The sequence below is a fragment of the Fistularia commersonii genome, chromosome 2 (assembly GCF_037954325.1).
Source record: "Fistularia commersonii isolate RoL2024-O1a breed Wild chromosome 2, RoL_Fcom_v1.0, whole genome shotgun sequence".
Lineage (NCBI taxonomy): Eukaryota > Metazoa > Chordata > Actinopteri > Syngnathiformes > Fistulariidae > Fistularia > Fistularia commersonii.
Window position 1 is genome coordinate 27,023,165 of NC_141285.1, and position 22,798 is coordinate 27,045,962.

Consider the following 22,798-nt stretch of genomic DNA (forward strand, 5'->3'; position numbering starts at 1 on the left):
GTTTGCATTGGTTTCACATTCAAATTCAGCAAAAATTAAAGACTGGTTGTTTCCTGTCCGGACAGGAAGTGGAACGTAAGCTGGTGATTCAGATTTTCCCTTTTTTTTTCTTCTTCATCTCCTCCTGCTCTTCAGCACAGAGAAATGTTTTACATTAATAGAGGCTTTGAAAACATGCTTTTAGCAGCAAGGTTCAAAAATGTGTGTGTGTGTGTGTCAGGCTGCAGGGTGGTGGACTGGTTAGCAGTGGTTAGTGGAGGTAAGCAGGGGTTAACAGTCATTAGGGTTGGTTGGCTTTCGTGTTAGCACTGGTTAGCTTTGGATAGCAATGGTTTGTTGTTTTTAAAAAGGGGTTGATAGTGGTTTGCAATAGTAAGCTGAGGTTAGCGTTGGTTAGCAGTGTTTGCCATTGGTTCACAGTGGCTAGCAGTGGTTAGCACTCACTAGAAGTGGTTGGCTTTGATTCGCATTCATGAGTTGAATTTAGCATTGGTTAACAGTGTTTACCATTGGTCAACAGTAGTTGGCAGTGGCTAACAGTGGTTAGCTTTTGCTACCATATGTTAGTTGAGGTTAGCATTGGTTAGCAGTTTTTATCATTGTCTATTAGTGGTTAGAAATGGTAAGTTCTGGTTAGCAGTGATTCACTGTGCCTAGCAGTGGCTAGCTTTGGTTAACAGTGTTTAGCATTGGTTGGCAGGGGTTCGCAGTGATTAAAAGTGGTTAGCTGAGGTTAGCCGAGATTAGCATCAGTTAGCAGTTAGACATGTGAGTGAATCAACTAACTGTCTAAATATGACCTGTGAATGAATGAGCGAATGGTTTTATCTCTTCATGACACGAATGAAAGGGTGAATGTTTTATGAACGAATGAGTAAATGTTATATTTCTCGATGATGCAGGAATAAGAAGATGAGCACATGAATAAAAAAGTGAACTTTTCTGATTATATATGAATGAGAGGGTGAATGTCAGCATGTCTCTCGATGACATGTGAATGAATGAGGGGATTATTGCATTTTTTTGCATCACATGTGAATGAGAGGGTGAATGAGACATACATGTCTCTCAGTCATGTGACTGAATGAGTGAATTTTGTCTGCAACGTGATTGGTCCAGATTTAGCCCCGCCTCCCGGCCCATGACATACATATTCTTTTTATATATCCTGCTCTTTACTGGCTCCGCCGGCTAGCAAGACGAGATGTTGACATTTTGAGACGTGTCATCGGACCGAATGATTTAACGACAGCGTCTTAATGTCAGGCTGTAATTGGACTTTTTATTTCATTTTTTTTTTCCACTTTACTTTTTTTTTTATTCTAAACAGCACGGAGAAACGTCCCGAGGACCCGAGAGCTCTGAATTATCAGCGATGAAGCGGTAACTAACGCAGCCGCCGCTCTTCCTCACCTCGATATTTCTTCGCTCATCGATCGCGGACGGGAAAGAAAGAAATAAATAAACAAACCGGCAGTAAATCGGTGACAAGTTATGGATTTCTCGCCCCCGCTAACAAGAAGCGTTGGGGGGGGTTGGTTACCCGCGGGGGTCGTTTCAGTCCCGTGTCCGACTCACCCCATCTTCAGCTCCATCCTCGTATCCTTGGCGACGGCCGGCGGCTAGCGATCTTCTCATTCCGTCCAATTTTGCTCCCTCTATGCCGACGATGTTCCGCTGCTCCCGGTAAATTAAGGATTTAGAGGAAAACAAAAAAAATAATGTTGGTTTTCATCAAGGTTGAGGTTTGGGAAGAGGGTCAGAACCACCGATGCCAGGGTGGAGGTCCTCAAAATGGTTCATCTGAAGAACGGTATCTGGTGGGGTTCAAGTTGGAGCTAGAGTTAGCGTTAGCACTAGGGTTAAGTTTGGCGTTGGTGTTAGCGCTAGTGTTACTTTTCGCGCCAGGTTCTAGATTTGAGCTATAGCTAGAGTGAGCACTAGAGTTAATATTGGTGGTAGGGTTAAGGTTAGCGCTAGAATTACGTTTAGAGCTATGGCTAGGGTTAGCGCTCGGGGAAAGATTGGCGCTATGGCTAGGGTTAGCTCTCGGGGAAAGATTGGCGCTATGGCTAGGGTTAGCTCTCGGGGAAAGATTGGCGCTATGGCTAGGGTTAGCGCTCAGGATAAGATTGGAGCTATAGCTAGGGTTAGCACTAGAGTTAACATTGGTGGTAGGGTTCAGGTAAGCGCTAGAATTAAGGTTAGAGCTATGGCTAGCGTTAGCACTAGAGTTAAGATTGGCGCTATGGCTAGGGTTAGTGATCAGGATAAGATTGGAGCTGTGGCTAGCGTTAGCACTAGAGTTAAGATGGCGCTATGCCTAGGATTAGTACTCAGGATAAGATTGGTGCTATGGCTAGGGTTAGCACTAGAGTTAAGATGGCGCTATGCCTAGGATTAGTACTCAGGATAAGATTGGCGCTATGGCTAGGATTAGCGCTCGGGTTAAGATTGGTGCTTTGGCTAGGATTAGCGCTCGGGTTAAGATTGGAGCTATGGCTAGGGTTAGCTCTAGGGTTAAGATTGGAGCTATGGCTAGGGTTGGCGCTAGGGTTAAGATTGGAGCTATGGCTAGGGTTAGCGCTAGGGTTAAGATTGGTGCTATGGCTAGGGTTAGCGCTCGGGTTAAGATTGGAGCTATGGCTAGGGTTAGCGCTCGGGTTAAGATTGGAGCTATGGCTAGGGTTAGCGCTAGGGTTAAGATTGGAGCTATGGCTAGGGTTAGCGCTAGGGTTAAGATTGGCGCTATGGCTAGGATTAGCGCTCGGGTTAAGATTGGAGCTATGGCTAGGGTTAGCGCTAGGGTTAAGATTGGCGCTATGGCTAGGGTTAGCGCTAGGGTAAAGGGTTAGAGTTAGGGTTAGGATAAGCTTTCCATCATTACCAGTAAGAAGTTTGTGCACAATTAACGAGGGGACACATCCAAGTTTGTTGATGGAGCACTTGCGGGTTAAGATAACTAGCTTGGTGCTGCAAATATTTCAGTCCCTCCAGGACCTGGTTGGGGGTTGGAGGTGCCATGGGGGGGGGGTTGTTATCGCCACGGCAACGCAGGTCGCAGCTCCCGCTCATAATTCCCCCGCTTCGTTTACATGCAAATGTAAGTTTTTTGACATTTCCGACACCTCGTGTTTGCCGATTAATCCCGCTCTCGTCCGCGGGCCTCGCCATTTTTTTTTTCTTTCAACCGGTTCCCACGGCGACCGGGTTCCCGGAGCCGTCCCGCAAAAGATGCTTTCACCGGTTTTACCAGGTGAGCCCATGGACCTGTTAGCGCTGGGATGCTAATGTGCAGCTTCTCTGGTGACAGCGGTGTGTAAATGTCCACACACACACACACACACACACACACACACACACACACACACCCAAGGAAGGGCCTGACCCCCCCCGACCCCGGCGGACCCCGTTGGCACGTTGATGAACGAGGGATCGGGCACGGAGATAAAAACACCGTGCGTGGCATAAAAAACAAGCGTGAATCACGGCGGCCATCTGAGACGGCCTATCGCGATCAAACCCTGCGTTTCCACGGCGACCAGAAGGAGGGGGAGGCCCTCAGCCCGGCCTGGAAGGAGCTGGAGATGTTCACCCATGGAGGTGCTCCACCATGATGGTGTTTGCTGTCAGACTTCTTTTATGTGTGTGTGTGTGTGTGTGTGTGTGTCTGGTGAGATGTATGATCATAATTTTATTAAAAACTATTTACCTAATGTTTTTTCCAACTGTATTTTTTTTATATGTGTGTGTTGCACCTTAGGAAATACGACAAACTGGATTTTTCAATATTTTATTTTTCAAAAACTTAAGAAACTTATTTTAGGGGGGAAAAAAAACAACCAAAGCAAACAAATGAAAAAAAAGTGAAAAAAAAACACCGGGGATTTTCTTTATTTCTTTTGAAAATATTTACATAAATTATTTATATTTATATTTCTATATTATGTGTTTTTATAAATAATTGTTTGCATGTTGAAAAAAAAACACCGGGGATTTTTTTATGTCTTTTGAAAATATTTACATAAATTATTTATATTTTTATTTCTATATTATGTGTTTTTATAAATAATTGTTTGCATATTGAAAAAAAAAAAAACACCAGGGATTTTCTTTGTCTTTTGAAAATATTTACATAAATTATTATATTTATATTTCTATATTATGTGTTTTTATAAATAATTGTTTGCATATTGAAAAAAAAAAACACCAGGGATTTTCTTTGTCTTTTGAAAATATTTACATAAATTATTATATTTATATTTCTATATTATGTGTTTTTATAAATAATTGTTTGCATATTGAAAAAAAAAAACACCAGGGATTTTCTTTGTCTTTTGAAAATATTTACATAAATTATTATATTTATATTTCTATATTATGTGTTTTTGTAAAGAATTGTTTGCATATTGAAAAAAAAAACCACCAGGGATTTTTTTATGTCTTTTGAAAATATTTACATAAATTATTTATATTTATATTTCTATATTATGTGTTTTTATAAATAATTGTTTGCATATAAATATAAACTTAAACTTCCATGTTTATTATCTTCTCACCGCTTACTCGAGTTTTAAAGGAACAGTTGTAGAGCTTTCGTCGTCATGGCATCACTTCCTGTGAGGTCACTTCCCGTGAGGTCACTTCCTGTTTGGATCCCGTTCCCGGCCCTGAGGAACATGTGCTCCAGGAGATTACCTGACAATCCAGGTGTAAGCAGTTTCTATTAGTTATTCAAAAAATATTATCATTCATTCGACAGTTTCAGGGTTTTTTTTTCCACTTCTATATATTTTATATAAATATAAATAGGAGTTAATATCAATGATTTTATATATATATATATATATATATATGTGTGTGTAATATAATATTTTTTTTTTCTCCACAACGGACATCTGTAATCTGACATTTAATCTGACTCAATTTAAAACAGATTAAAATATCAGACCGTTTTAAAACGAAAGTTCCGTTTAAAAAAAAAACAAAACAAAAAAAATATTTCTAGAGAAACTTAAAACCAAAAAAAACTAAACATTTTACTTGTACATTAATTATTCAACGCCGCTTTATTTATCATACATAAGTGTATAGTAGTTGTAAATATTTGTAAATATTAAATATTAGTTTATTTCTGAGCGGGTCGCCTGCCGGCAGGGGGCGGGGCTTAGCGGATGATTGACAGCTCAGATCGGCTCCTGGGAAACGCCTCCTTTTCTTCTCCTCTTTTTCTTCTTCTCTTCTTCTCTTCTTCTTCTCTTCTTCTTCTCTTCTTCTCCCCCGTGTTCTGCGTTCATCCCGCACATTCACGCACTCGGAGGTGAAGGAACATCCGGGTCTCTGCGGGTTCCAGCACGTGCAGCATCTCTTTATCTTCTCTCTTCTCTCTCTTTCATCCCTCCATCTTTCTCTCTCTCTCTCTCTCTCTAATACATATATATTGTTCTGTCTCTCATCCCTCCATCTTTCTATATATTCCTCCATCCCTCCCTCATCCCTCCATCTCTCTTTCTCATCCCTCCATCTTTTTATTTATCCCTCCATCTCTATATATCCCTTCATCTCTCTCATCCCTCCATCACCCTCTCCATCCCTTCATCTCTCTTTCTATCCCTCCCTCTTTCTCATCCCTCCATCTCTCTCATCCCTCCATCTCTTTTTCTCATCCCTCCATCTCCATCGCTCCCTCCATCCCTCCATCTCTCATCCCTCTATCACTCTATATTCCTCCATCTCTCTCTGCCTCCCTCATCCCTCCATCTCTCCATCCCTCCATCTTTCTCTCATCCCTCCATCACTCTACATACTCCTCCATCCTCCTTCCTCTCTATCCCTCCATCTCTATATATTCCTTCATCTCTCTCTCATCCCTCCATCTCTCTCATGCTTCCATCCATCCCTCCATCTCTCTCTCTCATCCCTCCATCACTCTACATATTCCTCCATCCTCCTCCATCTCTCATCCCTCCATCTCTCCCTCTCTTTCTCAAATCCATATATATTGTTCTACCCCTCATCCCTCCATCACCCTCTCCATCCATTCATCTCTCTTTCTCATCCCTCCATCTCCCATCCCTCTATCACTCTACATATTCCTCCATCTCTCTCTGCCTCCCTCATCCCTCCATCTCTCATCCTTCCATCCATCCCTCCATCTCTCTCTCTACATCCCTCCATCTCTCTTTCCCCCTCATCTCTCATCCCTCCATCTCCCTATATTCCTCCATCTCTCTCTCATCCCTCCATCTCTATTTTTCTCATCCCTCCATCTCTATCGCTCCCTCCATCCCTCCATCTCTCATCCCTCTATCACTCTATATTCCTCCATCCTCCTTCCATCCATCCCTTCATCTCTCTCATCCTTCCATCCATCCCTCCATCTCTCTCTCATCCCTCCATCTCTATTTTTCTCATCCCTCCATCTCTATCGCTCCATTCATCCCTCCATCTCTCATCCCTCCATCTCTCATCCCTCCATCTCCCTATATTCCTCCATCTCTCTCTCATCCCTCCATCTCTTTTTCTCATCCCTCCATCTCCATCGCTCCCTCCATCCCTCCATCTCTCATCCCTCTATCACTCTATATTCCTCCATCCTCCTTCCTCTCCATCCCTCCATTTCTCTCATCCCTCCATCTCTCTCTCTTTTATCCCTCCATCTCTCTCTCCCTTTCTCCCCAAAATCCCGCCACAGGTAAAAGGCGCGCGCACGACACACACGACGACTACGAGAACGACCGGGGGGGGGGGGGGGGGGGGGGGGGTGTGCGTGCGTGCGCGCGCACACGCACACACACGACCGAGCCTTCCGGTCGCAACTTCTGCGTGTCGTGCGCGTGCACGTCGAGCGAACGAGCGAGCTTCTCGAGAGAGAGAGAGAGAGAGAGAGAGAGAGAGAGGTGGCGTGCACGCCGCGCGCAGCAGCATCATCTCACGGACGCGTTTTAAACTGCATTTTTTCCTCTTCTTCTTCTTCTCCTCCTCCTCATCCCTCTCTTCTCTCTCTTCCGTCCCGCTGTGGAGGAATTTCTCCTATTTTTTTTTATTATTTTTTATTATTTCCTCTCTTCATCCTCTCACTCCTTCTCCTCTCACCCCCCCCAACCTACCACAAAAAAAAAAAAAAAAAAAAAAAAAAGGAGGAGGAGGAAGAGGAGTGAGATCGTCCTGGTCCTGGAGGAGGAGCAGCGGATCCATCCGCGCGTCGCTCCTGCGGATCCATCCGCGCCGCCAGCCGCACCTTCATCCACCTCCTCCTCCTCCTCACCACCATCTTCATCCTCCTCCTCCTCCTCTTCTTCTTCTTCTTCTTCTTCTTCTTCTTCACCTCCGCCGCGCACGACGGAAAGTCCGTCGGAGGAGGAGGAGCGGCTGCTCCGCGACCCGGGGAGGGTTTGAGGAGCCCGGCGAGAACAACGAGAAGGTCCGCTGATCTTCCAGGAGGACGAGCGGAGGTAGATTTTTTTTTTTTTTTTTTTTTTTTTTTTTTTTTGGAGGGGGTTGGGGGTGGGGGGGGGGGGGGACTCGAGGGTCCGAAAAAAAAAAACAAAAAAACCCGGAAATTACTTTTATTTTGAAAATAAGATTTTAAAAACACCTCATCCCCGGGAGGCTCCACCAGGAGCAACACCCCGCAACTTTGACTCCCCGCCTCCCGGCAGACAGTCCCGGTACCGGGGAGGAGGAGGAGGAGGAGGTGCGTGGTGGTGGTGGTGGTTGGGAGGGGGGGGGGGGGGTGCGCGTGTGCGCGTGCACCGGTATCGTCGGTGGGTCCGTGCTGCAGTGACGCCCCCCCCCACCCCTCCGTTGACCGTCGCCGCGCGTGCACGCATGTGAAGTCGCCCCCCTTTTTTCCCACCCATCCCCGTCCGCCAGCCTCCGCCATCCTTCTCCTCCCTCCACCGCTTCGTCCTCCTCTTCCTCCCGGCTTCTGAAGTTCCGGACGGAGTCGAAGGAGGTGGAGGAAGGGGAGGAGAGGAGGCGCGCGGGGGGGGGGGGCGGTCGGAGGCGCGCGGTGGAGGGGGGGCCGAGAAGACCAGAAGGAGGACCGAAGTCGCTCCCGTTTCCCTTCGAACTCCGCTGGTGTGTGCGTGAGTGTGCGCGCGTGCGTGCGCGCCTGCGCGCGTGTGTGCATGCACCCCCCGCCCCAACCCCCCCGCCCCATCCTTGGATTACACCCCCCCCCTCGTGTTCCGGATGGTTCTCCCGGGGTCCGTAAATGAGCCATAAAGGACGGCAGCAGGGGGGGAGGATGAGCGAGGGCGCCGGCCCGGGGGCCGTCATCCTGGAGGAGCCGGAGGGGGCCGGCGGGGCGGCGGCGGGGGCCCGCGGCGAGGCCCCGGCGCCGGACCGCGGCCCGCTCCGCTGCGCCGTGTGGCCCCGCCAGCAGACGTGGCTCTGCGCCGTCCCCCTTCTGATCGGCTTCATCGGCCTGGGGCTCAGCCTCATGCTCCTCAAGTGGATCGTCGTGGGAACGGTGCGGGATTACGTTCCCACGGACCTGGTGGACGCCAACCGGATCGGACAGGACCCCATTTTTCTCTCCAAACCCAGCGGGATCCCCAAGATCCCCGACACCACCACCACCACGACCGCCGCCGCCGCCGCCGCCGCCGCCGACCCCACGCCCAGAACGGTCACGGCGGCGAAAGGCAGAACTCGAACGGGGACCACGATGAACCCGAGAGGCGGCGGCGCTTCCGGTAGCCAAGCGACCCCTCGGAGTCCCGTCCATCGGAACGTACCGTTTACCACCACCGCGGCGCCGCCGAGGACCACCTTCCCGGTCGGATCGGCGACGTCCAGCGCCTCGCCGTCCAACCCGACGGTTCTACACGACTCTACGCAAATGTGGACCGTGGAACATACAACCGCCGCCGCCGCCACGGAGGCCACCACCACCACGGCGACCACCCGCGCCCACGGACACCGCAAAACACGTGAGTCCGAAACCCCGCCGTTCCCGCCGAGGAGCTTCTGTGATCTCGCTATTGATTTTCTTTGGCGTTTACGCCGCGTCTTAGCGTTAGCATTGCCTCAAAAGGCCGCCGGCGGGGTCCGATGGAATCGATCGGAAGCGCGGGACCGCGCGAACCGGGAGTCGCTGATCAATCGGTGTACTCTTCGCTCGGTTTCTGCTGAGTCATGTGACGTTAGCGTAGCGTCACTTAGCACGCCGTGGGTTAGCATCTCCCCTTCCCCCGGCCCGGTTGCCTCCTTTCAGCACTTTGTTTCTTTCTTTACTTTCAAACCGGCTGCGATGCCTCCGGGATGCTAATGACTGTGACTTGTGTGTGTGTGTGTGTGTACGCTGTGCGCGCGCACGTGCACGAAGGGCGTGTATGTGCGAGCGTCAGCATCGCCAAGCAGGGGGGGGGGGGCAGGAAGCTCCTCGGCGATGGCTTTTGGGATGCGCCCGGTGGTTCGCTTTGCCCTTGATACAAACTAGCGGTGACGAAATGCTAATTGGGTCTGAAGCTCGGTCCGTCCGGGGCGCCCCGACTCGGGGTCTGGGTTGGGGTTTGGCGGTTTTGGGGGGTCAGGGGTCAACATGGCCCCTCCCCCATAGTGGTTTCAAGCCCAAATTCCCGCTTTACACCGGACCATACCGCTCTAAAGGGTCAGGTGACCTCTGATGGGTCCACTGAGGGGAAACCCTTTGGCCCACAGGGGTCAGGGGTCAAAGGTTAACCCACCCTATCCCACTGTCTCAGATGATTTACTGTTGTTCCAGGTTGGTGCTTTCACAGAGTTGGACTCCAGAAGGTGGTTTGGACCAGAACCGGGATTATATTTGGATGATCTCTAGTAGTGGTAGTAGTGGTTGTAGTACAAGTAGTGGTACTACTAGTCGTGCCTCTTCCCCTTAGTGCTGTTTGAGGTTCTGTCAACAAGTGGACTGAAGATACATGTCCAGGTCCTCCAGTCAGGGTCAAGTTCAGCCCGTGATCTAATATATTTTGGAGTTGTAGTACTTCTGGCATCATGTGTGACGGAAAAACCACCTGCAAATCAGAGTTGTCCAAATACTTCGGGATACATCGTGTACTCGTATGTGGAAAAAAAACACTATTTCTTTATATTCCCCCCTCCTGGAGTTTACATTTGTTTGGAGGCGAAGCTGCTCTTGAAAAGCAGGCTCTTATTTTGGCGCCGTGTCGTTTCCCTTTTCCCGGCGGCTCGGTCGCCCGAAATAACAAGGTGTCTGTGACAGCCAATCACGCCGCCTCGTCACGCCGTTTTATTTTTGCGTTTTGGTTATAACACCCTTACGACCGTGTTATTACTATGTAATAAGACGAAGCGCCCGGCCGAAGGCGCCGCTTTCCAAGACGTCCCAGCGCGTCTTTGTCGCCGGCCTCTAATCCCGCGAGCGCTATCGATCGCCGCGCCGGTCGATGACACACCGACAACAAGCCCCGCCTCCTCCGTGACGACCCCCCCCTCCCCCCTCCCAGCTCTCAAAATGGTGTCACATCACCGAACCGCCACCTCCTCTTCATCCTCACCCTCCCGTTCCGTGTCCCGACTCGGCCGTCTCCGCAGCCGCGGGGATTGGATTATATTTTTAACGGCGCCGCTTTTTCCCCGATCCACCAACCCCCCCCCCTCGCATCTGCTCTTTTAAGTCCGCCGGAGGATCAGAGCTGGCAGGTCAGCGCCGCTCCGGAACTCGGCCGGCGCAAAACCGCCACTTCCTGTTTATTCCCCGCCGTTTAAGTCCACTATTACACCCCTCCTCCTCTTCCCGCCGGACGCCGCGGTACCGCTAACGCCATCTACTTGGACCGGCGGCGGCGTTTATGCTTCTTCTCCTCGCGAGACCTCTGGACAAGTCGCGGTGTTAAGTTAGCGGTTAGCTTTTTGTCATTTTGAAATTTGCACCAAAAGATTTTTACTCACGGGTACGTCAATAATGGACACGCAAACACAACGGTGCAGCGGTGGTAGGTCAACATTCTGCTTATGTCTGCATGGGGTGCAGCAGTTAGCTTTGATTAGCGGTGGTTAGCGCTCGCGGCGGAAGGTCCGTGTTCTGCTTATGTCTGGGTGGGGTGCAGCAGTTAGCTTTGATTAGCGGTGGTTAGCGCTCGCGGCGGATGGTCTGAGTTCTGCTTATGTCTGGGTGGGGTGCAGCAGTTAGCTTTGACTAGCGGTGGTTAGTGCTCGCGGCGGACGGTCCATGTTCTACTTATGTCTGCGTGGGGTTCCTCAGGGTTCTCCGGGTTCCTCCTGCAGTCCAAACACATGATGGAGCTACATTTGAGACCGGACGTCGTTCTGGTGTGTGAAAATAGTGTGAATGCTAATTGAATTAGCTTGAAAAAGAATCAATAGGAGCAGTCATTTGTCTGCTTACGTATCCGGTGTAACAAGATGGCCGAATCAGAGATTAGCTAGCCAGCTAGCCGACTAATTCCTACCTGTTCTCCAGCACAACCAAAAAGGTTGTTAACAGACAATAACATGCTACGCTAATAAGCATCTTCAATAAGACGATAATAACAAATAAAAAGTGCTTTTTGCCGTTTATTTCATTTTGGTGAATCGCTTTCTTGCATCGTTTAGCCACGACGAAACAACAATGCTTCATCCAGTCTGGATTACTTGTCAAGTCTGGATTACTTGTCAAGTCTGGATTAGTTAATCCATGGGGGTGGGTGGAGTTCTCCGGTTTTCATAACTACAGAATTGTCCCCGTTGGTATGCTAACACAACCGTTAGCCTTCCCCCTTCCTCCCCCCTCAGTAATTGGCTAGCAGGAGGGTGGAGCTGGCGGGGGAAGCAAAAACCGCTATCAATTCATTAGCATGGGAGTAGAAATGGGAGCCATTCGTCACCTTGCCGCTCGTTTGTTAATTAACCGCCAAGAAGGAAAAAGAACTCGTTATTAACCGCCCCCCCCCCACGGCTTCCCCGCTTCCAAACCCCCCAATACTACCCCACACACACACACACACACACACACACACACACACACAACCTTCAGTCCAATTTGTTTAGTACCAGTTGATAGCTTTGCTATTAGCGCTCTGCTCTGATTGGCCGCCAGAGGAGCAGGGATTATCTGCAGATTACAGATTAGATCTAGATTAGGCGCGGAGACGTCGAGGGTATTCGGACGGTAATTGGACGGCAGTTACAAGTTTCAGCTTGAAAATACAAATAAATGACTTTTAGATTTGAGTGAATCTCTTTGAAAATGAGAAAAATTTATTGTTGAAAATCCAAAGGAGTTTGCTTGACTTTCTTGAAAATTTTGAACAATTTCATTGAAAAGAACCAAACTTGAAAGTTGTTTTTAAAAAGTTCAAAAAATGACCAGAATCTTTGAAAATCCACACAAATTTCCTCAAAAACATCCTTAAAAATTCAAACAAATTTCTTTTACGGTCCGAAAATTTTCTTGAATATCCAAACAAATGTCCTTTGAATTTGAAATTCCTTAAGAATCCGATGATTTCATTGAAAATCCAACAGATTTTTTGAAAATGGGGAAAAATAAAATAGTTGAAAATCCGATGGATTTAGCTTGAAGATTAAAAAGACTTCCTTGAAAATTCTAACACTTTTCTCGAAAATTCGAACAATTTTATTGAAAATCCCGACAGTTTATCATTTGTTTTGAACAAACCTTGAAAATGATTTTAAGAAAGTTCAAAAAATGGCAAGAATCCCTGAAAATGTAAACAAATTTCCTTGAAAATCCATAAAAACTTCCTTGAATATCCATACAAATGTTGCATTGTAACTTCCTTAGAAAGTCAAACAATTCTATTGAAAATCCAACAAATTATTTTTCATTTTGAAAAAATCAACTTGAAAATTATTTTTAAAATTTCCCAAAATGAAATGAGTGCTTGAAAATCCAAATAAATTTTCTTTAAAGCCCCAAAAATTTCCTTTACAATCCAAAAAGAATATCCTTGAAATTTTGAGTAAATCACTTTGAAAATGAAAAAATCCAAATATTTTCATAGAAAAGTAAATTTTCTTCAAAATCCAAACATATTTCCTTCACGATCCAAACAAATTACCTTGAAAATCCAAACAATTACATCAAAAATAAATTCCTTGAGAGCCCAAACAAATTTCCCAACAATAATTTTAGAAATAAACCGACCCTTAATATCAAATATCAAAATATCAATAAATCAAAAATGAAAAAAGCCATAATCAATAGAAAAATTGATAAATGAATGCGTTAATTTATAAATAAGAAATCAATAAATAAGTCATGAGCTGAAATTAACAAATAATTCCTTTAAATAATTTTTCGCTAAAACGCAGAGAAACCAAATTTGAAAAAAAAAATCCGGATTTTTGTTTTAAAGATGGTTGGAAGGAAATTGAAATCAGTTTTTGTGGAAAAAGAGTGAAAACAGCAACATTGATGAAGCTGTAATGGAAGTGACGCACATGGTTTCCGAGGTTAGAGAAAAATATAGCAATTATTGTGTTATTACCGTGTAATAACTGTTATTACTGTGTAATTACCCTATTTCTTTGCAGGATTGCGAGTCCATCAAATATTTGTTGGAAAATAAACTGATGTGAGCGGAGAACAGCTCACAGAATGTTGTGTACTTGAAATAAAACCAAAAAAAAAAAAAAAATTGATATGAAAACAAATTTGCTGGATTTAATTCAATCCATACTGCCAAAAAAAATGTAACGTATCAAACATAAAGATGAATAAATAAATTATTATCTGATTTATTTTGGAAATATGTTTAAACTTTTGAAAACATTTTTATATAAATAAAAAAATGGAACTGAAATATTATTATCTGGAAAATGCTGAAAATGTCATTTTCATGTTAAATGTTATAAAAAAAAATGTAAATGTATAAAAAAAGAAGGAAGAAATCACCTTGAAAAACATATACTTTTTAATTTTAGATATATGTAAATATATACATTTTCAAAAATATTTTCTATATATAACCTCAAATTTAAGGTATCTCATTAAAAATCACTTCCATTGGAACCGCCACACACACACACATACACACACACACACACACACACACACACACACACACACACGTGCACGTGACGCTTTGAGGACGTAAAAAGTGCGTTCGAAGGAAGTGGGCGGGGCTTGGAAACATCCCACTTCCTGTTTGGGAGACCTCGTCTCCATGGCGACGGCGGGTCGTACCAACTCAGCACCCCCGCACTTCTGGAGCTGCACACACTCATCTTCGATTGATTTTAATTTTTTTCCTCAATAATTGTTAGTTCCTTTCAATCCGCAGAGTCACTTATTGGTAACTTATTGATCATTTATTGATCATAAAAGGTGGATTTGTTGTATTTCCCCAGTAAATGGTAGCATCCGATGCTGCTTTAAGGGGTTTTGGCCGTATTGATGAAACGCCTCCTTCTCCGGCGCTGACTAAGGTTTCAGAGCGCGTTTCGCCTCCCGCCGCCGCCGCCGCCGCCGCCGCCCGCCCGCCCGCCCGCCCGCCCGGGGGGCGCCCCTGGGGGGCAGATTGTGGGTTTTAAACCAGATTTAAGTTTTTTTTTTCCCCCTGCAGATTCAGAGTTCAAAGTCTTTACACTTGGATTAGATTCTGTGAGCTGCTTAGTAACACGGCCCCGACGGGCTTGTGTGTGTGTGTGTGTGTGTGTGTGTGTGTGTGTGTGTGTTTGACCCCCACCCCCACCCCAGTCACAGACGATATTAATCCAGATGAATTTTAAATAAAGAAATATTTCTTGTGTGTTCGCAAAAAGATTTAAAGGTTAAAGGTCATTTTTGGTTGTTTTTTTTTTTCCCCCGAAATTTGCTTATTTTCAAGCAATTCCCTTTTTTTTAAATAGATTATAAGGGATTATTTACCTGATAGTGATGTGTGATTTCAGGGATTCATTTTTTTTGTGATTTTTAGTGTTATTTACTTATCATTATTATTATTATTTATTTTTAATCTCAAATTTAGCATTTGGTTTAATATGTGAGGATTAATGCAGGTTTAAGGGATTTCTAGAGATCGTCAGGTAATTTTTTTCAAAGTAATTAAAGAGAGATTATCCAGGTTTAAGGGATTTTTGGTGATTTTTAGGTTAATATTTGATTATAATCGATAATCAATTATTTGATTGATATATAGCTTTGATTCTCCAAAGTGGAATCCTGAACGTTTAAGGCGGATTTTAAGACAATATTTGACAGTTTAAGGAATTTTACAAAAAGCATCAGCAGGGGAAGTTAGCAAGTCTAAGGCTTTTTAAAGAAAAATAATTTTAAAGTAATATTTTGCAGGTTTAAGGGGCGATCAAAGGTGATTTTTGGTCAAATCTTTTATTATTTTGTGCATCGTCTTTGTTACAACATGCTACGTTAGCGCTAGTCTAGCGCCGCTAGTCACACATCAGCTCAGTGACGCTAGCAGAGCTAGCGGGGCGTATGAGATAATGAACAGCCACTTCCTCGTGTGTGTGTGTGTGTGTGTGTGTGTGTGTGTGTGTGTGTGTGTGAGAGAGAGAGAGAACTCATGACTCATTTCACACACACACACACTAGGTGTGTTAACACTGATTTTAACTGATTTCTTACTGATGATATTGTCAAGCGTGTCACATGATGCGAGGCCCTCCGTATTGATCGTTGTCACGGCGACGTGCCCGCTCAGCGGTTCCCGCCTCCCGATGATCCGCCGTGGATATTTTTAGCCTTCAAAGATGGCCGCCAGAGGGGCGACGAAGACGCATGTTGAATAAATTGAAATGCTTTTGATTTATTCATTTATACTTTTTGTTTTTTTTTTCTTTCAAAATAAGAGCCCAGTCTCACGCGAACCGCCCCCCACACACACACACACACACACACTCGTTCATTTATGTATTTTTAGGCATCGGTTTGAGTAACCATGGCGACGGGAATCATCAAAACACGCTGAAAATCACTCCGGACCCGCGTGAATACGAACATTTAAATTCATGGATTAACTTTTTTTCAATTTTAAATGCCGCCGGTCCTTATTTGGCTTAATGAGCCGTGGTAACTGTTAAAATTAACTGTAACCATGGCAACAAAGGCCCTACTAGCAACAGCTGAAGTGGCAGGAAGTTGTTGTAGGAGGGAGGAGCCCCCACTCCCACAGCCCACTCAGGTTATTTACATTTACATCGGGGGGGCCGTTAGCTTGTTAGCGAGCGACAACGGAAATCTGAGTGTGTGTGTGTGTGTGTGTGTGTGTGTGTGTGGGTCGTCACGGAAATTTGAGACCCCGTTGAACTGGATGGGGGGGGGCAGAGGTGTGTGTGTGTGTGTGGGGGGGCGGGGGTTCTCGTCAGGAGTTAATTGGATTCTGTTTTTAATTAGAGTTTTGGCTGCCGGCGTTTATCAAAACAAGATAACGGCTTTTGGAAATATTTATTTGTCTGCTGGAGGTTGTGGACTCCATGGAGCCGCCCACACCTCCTCCCCGTTGACCTCCACACCCCCAAAAAAAAAAAACAAAAACAGTGTTGTTAGCATTGCTTTCATGGCTGCGGACCTGTAGTCCACTTCCTGAGGGGGCGTGTGGCTTGGCAGACGGACAAACTTTCCACTTTTCTAATGTAAAGTTACAGTTTTGCACCATAAAGTTTTCTGGAGATCAGTTTCCTCTCAGGTGACAAGGATTGTTGTTTTTTTTTTGCCGTCAGGTTTACTGTTTACAAACTCTGTTTTCTGCTCTCTAGCTCCTGTAGCCCCCCTTCCTTCACCTCATAATCTCCTTAGCTAGCATTGAGCCTCATCTTAAGGCCTGTAGCCCTTCTTCATTCACCTTGTAGCCTCCCTAGCTAGCCTATAGCCTAGTCCTCAAACCTGTAGCCCTCCTTCCTTCACCATGTAGCCTCCTTAGCTAGCCTTTAGCCTCATCTTAAGGCCTGTGGCCCTGCTTCTATCACCTTGTAGCTTTCTTAGCTTGCATTTAGCCTCATCTTAAGGCCTGTAGCCCTCCTTCCTTCACCTTGTAGCCTCCTTAGCTGGCATTTAGCCTAGTCGTCAAACCCGTAGCCCTCCTTCTTTAACCTTTTATCCTCCTTCCCTAGCCTTTAGCCGCATCTTTAGGCCTGTAGCTCTGCTTCCTTCACCTTGTAGCCTTCTAGGCTAGCCTTTAGCCTAGTCCTCAAACCTGTAGCCCTCCTTCCTTCACCTTGTAGCATCCTTCCCTAGCCTTTAGCCTCCTTCTCCAGCTAGTAGCCCTTCTTCCTTCATCTTGTAGCCTTGTTCCCTAGCCTTTAGCCTCATCTTTAGGCCTGTAGCCCTCCTTCCTTCACCTTGTAGCCCTCCTTCCTTAGCCTTTAGCCTCATCTTTAGGCCTGTAGCCCTGCGTCCTTCACCTTGTAGCCTCCTTAGCTAGCCTTTAGCCTAGTCCTCAAACCTGTAGCCCTCCTTCTTTTACCTTTTACCCCCCTTCCCTGGCCTTTAGTCTCATCTTTAGGCCAGTAGCCCTGCTTCCTTCACCTTGTAGCCTTCTAGGCTAGCCTTTAGCCTAGTCCTCAAACCTGTAGCCCTCCTTCCTTCACCTTGTAGCCTCCTTCCCTAGCCTTTAGCCTCCTTCTCCAGCTAGAAGCCCTTCTTCCTTCACCTTGTAGCCTTGTTCCCTAGCCTTTAGCCTCCTTCTCCAGCTAGTAGCCCTTCTTCCTTCACCTTGTAGCCTTGTTCCCTAGCCTTTAGCCTCATCTTTGGGCCTGTAGCCCTCCTTCCTTCACCTGATAGCCTTCTTTGCTAGCCTTTAGCCTAGTCCTCAAACCTGTCGCCCTCCTCCCTTCACCTTGTAGCCTCATCTTTCAGCCTGTAGCCCTTCTCCCTTCACCTTGTTGCCTTGTTCCCTAGCCTTTAGCCTCCTCCTTCAGCCTTTAGCATACTTCCCTAGCCCTTTTTTTATATTTACGGTTCCAGACAAAGGTATACACTTCTGTAGTGTAAAGTTACCATTTTCTAATCATATGTTTACGCTCGGGTGACAAGGTTTTTAATTTCTTGCTGTCAGGTTTACTGTTTTTTAACTTAAAGTCGACCTTTTTTGTTACATTTACAATTCCAAGCAAAACTTTACACTTTTGGAGTGCAAGGTTACAGTTTTGCACCGTCAATTTGACCAATTTTGCAGTGGGGTTTACAGTTTTCTTGCAACTCTGCTAATCTGGTGACCACTTTGCAGCACTTGGGTGAAAAGTTGACACTTTTCAGGCGTGAATTTTATTTTCCATCCTAAGTTTGCAATTTTTCAGTGTAAAGTCTACAGTTGTCAGACAAAGTTTACAGATTTTATCATTGGGTTTACTGTTAATATTTATCATCACTTTTGTTGCAAAGTTGACAGTTTTCTTAAATTTACTGTCTCAGACCAGCAGTTTACACTTTTGTAGTGTAAAGCTACATTTATTTACACTCTCAAGTTGACAGTTTTGGAGTGAAATTTACAGTTTTCTTGCAGTTTTGCTTTCCTGTTGACCGGTTTTCAGTATTCGGGTGTAAAGTTTACACTTTTCTGGCATAAAGTATGTTTTCCGCAGTAAAGTCTACCATTTTGGGGTGCAAAGTTTACACTTTCTGACATTCACGTAACAGCTTTGCCTGTTGTCGCTTGTAAAGTTTGTCTTTTTAGTTGTAAAGTTCACCAATCGACAGTTTCCTGTGACAAGTTTACAGTTTAAGCCAAAATATTTACATATTTCCTGTAAAAATGTATTTTTCATCCGTAAAGTTTTAAACCAGTCTTGTTGTAAAGTTCAAATATTTATTTTACATTTACTTTTTTTCGGTGACACGTTTACTGTATTGACATTAAAAGTTTATTTTTTTACCGGGTTTGCACCGTAAAGTTTACACTTTTGGCTGTGCGGTTTAGAGTTTTCCAACAATCGTGCATTCCAGCTCTTTTCAAAAGCCTTTTCTGACAAAGTTAACAGTATCAGGTTATTGAACGGTCGTCGCTTCTCCAATCGATTGATTGTATTTTCACCCGCCTGTCAGTATTTGCCTTTTAAAAGTACTTGTGATGAAGTAGTACCTCTCCGTGAGCATCCTACATCCCTATCGCTAGTCCGCTAACGTAAACAGATTTTCAGAATAAACTCCACATTGCACCACCGCTTGCGCACTTGCCAGACAGGCTAGCTGTTTGTTAGCATCCAGCCGAGATCCCTAAAGCCTCACATGTCGGCCATCTTTCTTTGCGTCGCTAACCCAGGCGCTAATAACACAGGAATAGCAACTGTTACCGCGGAACGCTACTTTTTGTGGCGTTTGTTGTCGTATCTGAAGCTAACGACGTGCGAAAGGCCATTTTCTTTTTCCAGCATTAATGCTGTCGCTAACCGCCGCCGTCACCGCTATCCGTCAGGTGGCTGTCACCGCCGGGCGCCGCCAAATATTTCAACACCCTTCACTTTCGCTCTTTTAATCTTATCTTTCTTTTCTTTTTTTTTCCCCGACCCCCCTCCACCCCCGGTTGTTTCTCGCGCAACCGTTCGGCACGCCGGATACATATTTCATGTCCCCGAGCAAGAAACGTATTAATAGAAGGTTTTTGGCGCGGAATAAAAATAACCTCCTTTGGTTTCATCCGAGGCGGGCGGCGTCCGATCAATATTCCCCTCCGCGACCCCCCCAACCCCCCCCCAGCGCTCTACTTGGCATCATGAATATTGTATCGGCCGGAAAAATAAAGAAAAAAAAAACACACATAGCACTTTTGATGCTCACAGTTTATTGGTTATTACATGGTTTGGCAGGAATAGCAAGTCAATGTGGTAATAACGCTGTAATAACATGGTAATAACCCTGTAATAACCCAGTAATAACGCGGTAATACATCCAAAATATATTTGGATGTATATATGTATTGTATTATACAGCGGAGCCTTACTTTTTGCACATTTCCAAGATGTCCCGCAAAATACGGATTTCCGCAAAGTATCAACGTGATTATTTTGATGGTATTTCCAGATATATTAACCCTCAACCAACCTCACTCAACCCTTTACCAACCTCCCGGAAATTAGTCAACTCAAAATCAAATGTAAATAGAAATTATTTATGGAAAGAAAGGTAGTAAATTATCTTATCGGGTCCTCAGTGTTTTGTTGTTTTACTGAAACTTAAGGTCGCTGTCTTCCTAGCGTTAGCCTCATCTTCCTAGGCTAGGATGTTGCTATTTGTCATGAAGAAAAGTTCAAATACGACAAAAAAACCTCCAAAGAACAATAAATCACAAGAACTGAATTACAAAAAAAGTAAGACAACGCGAATGTCCACAGTATGTCGCAAAAAATGTATAAATAAGGAATATAGTATTTAACTCATATGAAATATGAAATAATGTCATTGTTTTATCAAACCACTTCGTCACTTTTATTGTTTTCATTTCAAGTGTTTCTTTTGAATCCATATTTTTGTATTGAATAAGATAAATCTATACTATAATAAATAATACATATATTATATATTGTGTATAACAAATAATATGTAATATTATATTATTATTACCATTATAACAATAATAATAATAACAACAATAATATTCCACAATGATGATAGTGTATTAAATATATTAAAAATATATTAAGAAAAAATGAAAACAATGATTTTGTTTCGAGAAAATATTTAAAAAATATATTGATCAGTATTTTCCAGTCTATTGTTAAAAATAATAATAATAATAATAGTAATGATAATTGTTATTGATAATAATAATTCTAACAGTATAATGATAATGATGATATAACAAAATAATATTATACAATGATGGTAGCACATTATATAGATTAAATATATATGAAGAACATCTGACAAAAAAGGATTCTTTTCAAGAAAATATTAAAAAAGATAAATTGATCCGCATTTTCCAGTCAAGAACTGATCGATCCTCAGATGACAAAATTTTGTTGTCACCACGGTTACGCCATCCATCCTCCCCCCCTAGACTTGTTGCCGCGGGAGATGAAGCTGTCGCTCCGGCCATAAAACCCGGCCTTACTGTCCGACCTGGGCGTGGCGGCGCCGGCCGGGGTCGGGGGAGGGGCGGCGGTTGATGGACGGCGGCTCCTCGTCCAGCGCCGCTAATGGCCGGAGAAACGTGATACGAGAAGGTGGGGGTCGGAGGCCTCGTCCGACGGAAGCGCCAGGATGTTGCTTTCTGCATCTCCTGGAAAAGCTCCGGGCATACAAGTCTGGGGCAGGAAGGCTCGCAGAGGCAGGTCCTCTCCATGTTCTTCTTGGGTTCTCCTTATGTTCTCCTGCGATGGTTTGCATTAAAAACTGCAACTTTCTATTTCTCACTATATTTTCCATGAAGAGTTCAATTCTTTTATCTTCAACTTTCTAACTAAATAATTCAGGACCTCATAGGTTTAAGTATTTAAATAAAAGGGAAAAAAAGCCCTCTCTTTTTTCTATATATTTTCACATTTTTCCTGAATTCCACTTTGATGTCTAATTTCAAGGCACTTGTTTTTTTTTTTTTTTTTTTAATAATTTCTCAAGCATACAAGTCAGGCTCCTTCGTCCTCTTTCCTTCTGAAAGAACCCGTCCCTGTCCTTTTGCTGCACGTACGACCCGCAGGCTGGTACCGGCTACCAAAAAAACAAAATGCATACAAATCATGAACTACTTTGAAATAAAAATTGCATTCCTATATTCTTTGCTAGGCTACACTGTTTTAGCCAGTATTAGCAACACCAATGCAGCTTCCGGGTGTGTAAATTGCATTTAAATTGCGTTTGGATGAACTAAGAAGATACAAGTCAAGCATAGTGTTGTTGAAATTGGACTTCTTCTTAAAGAACCTGTTTGTTGGTCATGTATTTTACTATACCGGCCCCGATTGACATCTCCAGAAGTGACTTCCTGTTGGGTTTTTCCGTCCCTGATCTTTGTATTCAGGCGAGCGGCGGGATTAACCGACCCGACGCGGGATTATTTCCCCCGCGCCGGATCCTTCTCCGCCTCATCACAACCTCCATCGTTGTCCACGAATTATCCACGAATTACCATCTCATGCCACGTAATCCCACCCCCTCCCTCGCGACCTTTGACCCCCGACCCCCCGCACCTGATGACCAGCATCTGCTGCCGCCATATTGGACCCGGATGAGTGGGATGGATCAGGACGCCGGCACATTAAGATATGAGATTCCGGAAGCCGCATATCTTTTATCGATGCTTTCGCGGTGTGGGGTGGACACACACACACACACACACACACACACACACACACACACGGAGCTCAGTGTCATTTGACTCTGGCCTGTAAGAGGCTTAACATGAGCGGCCACTTCGGCCTGAGCTGATGGGGGGGGGGCAGATGTCTCACACTGGCTCCGCCCCCTTACATCACCTCGGCAACCACACACACACACACACACACACACACACACACACACACACACACACACGCACACACACACATGCATGTACTCTGGATGCCACCAGCCGTGGACAAAGTCGCCCTTGCAGGTGTTGATATCTAGAGTCGCCCATTCACACACACACACACACACACACACACACACACACACACACACACATAGTTGGACTGACGTCATGGCAACGACGGGGAACACCCGTGAAGTTTCGTGTCACAGGTCCTGCAATATGAACAAGATTAAAATTCTAAAAACAAAACTAGAATATTTAAAAAAAAAAAATCAAATTGTTAAAAATGTAAAATTTTCTATCATTTAAACGATTTTTTTTTTTTTTTTTTTTTCTGTGGGTGTCAAATATCCTCCGTTCGTGTTTTAATTTTGGTGAATCAAAAGAAGCGCTTGTTTGTTAGTGTGTTTTAAAAA

General features: G+C 44.7%; 1 protein-coding gene across 1 annotated transcript in view; it reads left to right on the forward strand.

Moving 5' to 3' along the window:
• Window positions 1-7,450: 7,450 nt before the first annotated feature.
• The window catches only part of nrg3a (neuregulin 3a), a 166,023-nt gene continuing 150,675 nt past the window's right edge, over window positions 7,451-22,798 (forward strand). Inside the window, exon 1 of the mRNA XM_086175265.1 lies at window positions 7,451-8,939. Within this exon, the coding sequence (XP_086031391.1) occupies window positions 8,219-8,939 (721 nt within the window). The 5' untranslated portion in view covers window positions 7,451-8,218. The remainder of the gene's footprint in view (window positions 8,940-22,798) is intronic.